General features: G+C 44.2%; 1 protein-coding gene across 1 annotated transcript in view; it reads right to left on the bottom strand.

The window, feature by feature from the left end:
• The window catches only part of PEX13 (peroxisomal biogenesis factor 13), a 2,767-nt gene extending 2,138 nt beyond the window's left edge, over positions 1–629 (bottom strand). Inside the window, exons 1-2 of the mRNA XM_009886076.1 lie at positions 625–629; positions 1–255 (exon numbers count right to left, since the gene is read on the bottom strand). The exon at positions 1–255 is cut by the window's left edge and continues 437 nt beyond it. Of these exons, the coding sequence (XP_009884378.1) occupies positions 1–255; positions 625–629 (260 nt within the window). The remainder of the gene's footprint in view (positions 256–624) is intronic.
• Between the last annotated feature and the right edge of the window lie 1,838 nt (positions 630–2,467).

Below are 2,467 nucleotides of genomic sequence, written 5' to 3'. Positions count from 1 at the left end.
GGAGGAATATCATCTGTACGAAAGCGGTTATAACCCAAGCCACCATATCCGTAACTGTAAGGACTATAGCTTCCATAAAAAGAGGTTCCATATGAACCATAGCCTGGAGAAAAAGAACTACTATATGCTGGCCTGAAAGTGCTCAGACTACTGCTTCCCGTTTGCTGTGATGGTCTTGGCAAAATAGGTGGAGGTATTCGCGCAACTGTGGGTTGTCCAGGTCTGGTCAGCAGGTTGTCACCCAAGTCAGCAGACCTAAACAAATTCAGACAAGCAAGATCAGCACTCAAAATAAGTTTGTATTTTCATTTCTTCAGAGTTCTTGGCTAACTATATGACAGTGTGTTTTGGTAGTGCTAGGATAGGGAACCTGGTAGCCAAACGCTCAGTACATTGAGTAACATTTGTGGGAAGTAAAAATTCCAGTCAGAAAATACAGGTCTGTTGGGGGAAAAAAACCCATAATGAGATAGTCAGTGTATACGTGGAACCACAGCATATCTGAAATGTACACATTCATTTTATTTATTGTATTGACTAAGAAAGTATGAAATGCCACATCTAGATCCATCAAACTTGATGCTATAAAAACCAAGGTCATTTTTCTACACAAAAAAGTACTACCTCATATGCACTACCAAGAATATTTATGGACTTTTCAATCTGAAAGCTTTATTTCTAATACTAGTTCTCAGCTCTTCTATTATACAATGAGTCAATGATACAGCAGGAAGGAAGTTTGAGAGCTCCTTTGAATCCACCCTTAGAGAAAAGGGTGGTGTGACCTAATTGAGAATCTAAGGAATTACACAACAACATATGCAAGGGCTTTGGGTCCCCCCATTTCCCCCTCTAACCAAACTATCCAATTACCTTTATGTAGCATGTCAAGAGATTGAATGTATTACTGTTAACTGTTGTCAAAAAGAGGTATTATGAGTCAATTATTTGTTTTTAATTTAGTAAACTTTTACTCCTTTGTATGCCCATAAGTTTAAGTCATTTCATCTATGCCCTTCATAATAAGGCTCTGCAAGTACTAGACCGGTATTTGAATTCTGTCAAGTACCTGTCTAACTTTTGCTGTTTCATTAAAAAGCTAATCACATATTATCATCCTGTAAGTCAAACATTTTGGTCATTTCCCATGTTTACTGCCTCATCCCCTGACTTTCCACTTCTGCAGTCCAGTAAATTCACAGAAAAGAAAAAAAAAAAAAGAAAAAAAGTCAAGCTTGAATTGCTATGGAGCTGCTTCTTTCTGCACTGCTTTCAGTATGAAGCATACTTGCTATACTATTTATTTCCGTATAAGGAAGGGAACTACTTCGTCTCAGCAAAACTTACAGGTTTCCACAGCAAAGAATAATATTTATATCTTTACGCTGTTCGTTTTTTCCATCACAGACTTTAATTCTCTTAGCAGTTAAAAGTAGAAGCAAAAATAAGTTATTACCACAGAAAACAGAGGTACTGTAACTTAAGTCACACTGTATTGCCCTTCCCGATAGTCAACTTCAGTCACGCTACATTCCCCTTCCCAATAGTCAACTTAGGACACCTCACTTTAAAGCTGCTTGAAGCAATTTAAAATGAGCTAGATAATCCCACCAATAAAAATTAACATCAAATTTCTTGCTCAGCAAGCTTCAGCTTGCACTGAAAGCAGCTAAGTTTCTGTTGAATGTTTAGTCTCGGGCTAACCTTTTGCCCAGTTTCAGCTCACCCTAATTGCAATCCCTGCCATGAAGTCTGAAACAAGACTGATCTAGAACCGCCAAGCTTTCCTTCATATCTGATGAAAAGAAAGGAGTTTACAAATGCAACATCCTTCTCCGTGAACAGGTGGGATTTTCTGTAAAAGCTCTGATTCCCGGGTGAACACACCTGAGACAGATATACACGTACACCTTTTTCCAGTTCCTGGGGATGACGCACAGCTTCTCCACTCCTGTGGAGGCACGCAGGCTAACACAGCTATATCATCCCCAGGAACGGACGGGCACCTACACTTTGTCCACTCGTGGCAACACGTCCAGCTTTACCTTCACCACGTTACACACGCAGCTTTCTACAGACACGAGTAGGGTTTGAAGCCAGTACCTTTCCGGAGCCTCTCACACCCTCTCTGCGCTGAGAAGGGGAATCCAACCAGAGACACACACCCACCCCCCTCCCCGCCGGGCGCAGGCAGGGCAAACAACCCCAAACCACCCCAGCAGGTAACCCACCCCACCCCCGGGCCACCCAAACCCACAACCCCCCTCAAGCTCTGCTCAGCCACCAGCTGGCGGAGGCGCTGCCCGCCTGGGCCCGACCTTTGAGCTCGCCTCAGGGGAGAAGGCCAAGGAGGCGGGAGGCCCGAGGGGGAGTGTGAGGCGCAACCGCCCTGAGGGGGCGAACACACAGCCCCGCCACAGACAGGGGAGACCCGGGGGCCGGCGCACGGCACTCACTGGAAGGCCGG

This window comes from Charadrius vociferus, unplaced genomic scaffold (genome assembly GCF_000708025.1).
Source record: "Charadrius vociferus isolate BGI_N301 unplaced genomic scaffold, ASM70802v2 scaffold455, whole genome shotgun sequence".
NCBI classification, from domain to species: domain Eukaryota; kingdom Metazoa; phylum Chordata; class Aves; order Charadriiformes; family Charadriidae; genus Charadrius; species Charadrius vociferus.
Note: the sequence above shows the minus strand (reverse complement) of the source record. Positions and strands in the feature narration are given on the sequence as shown.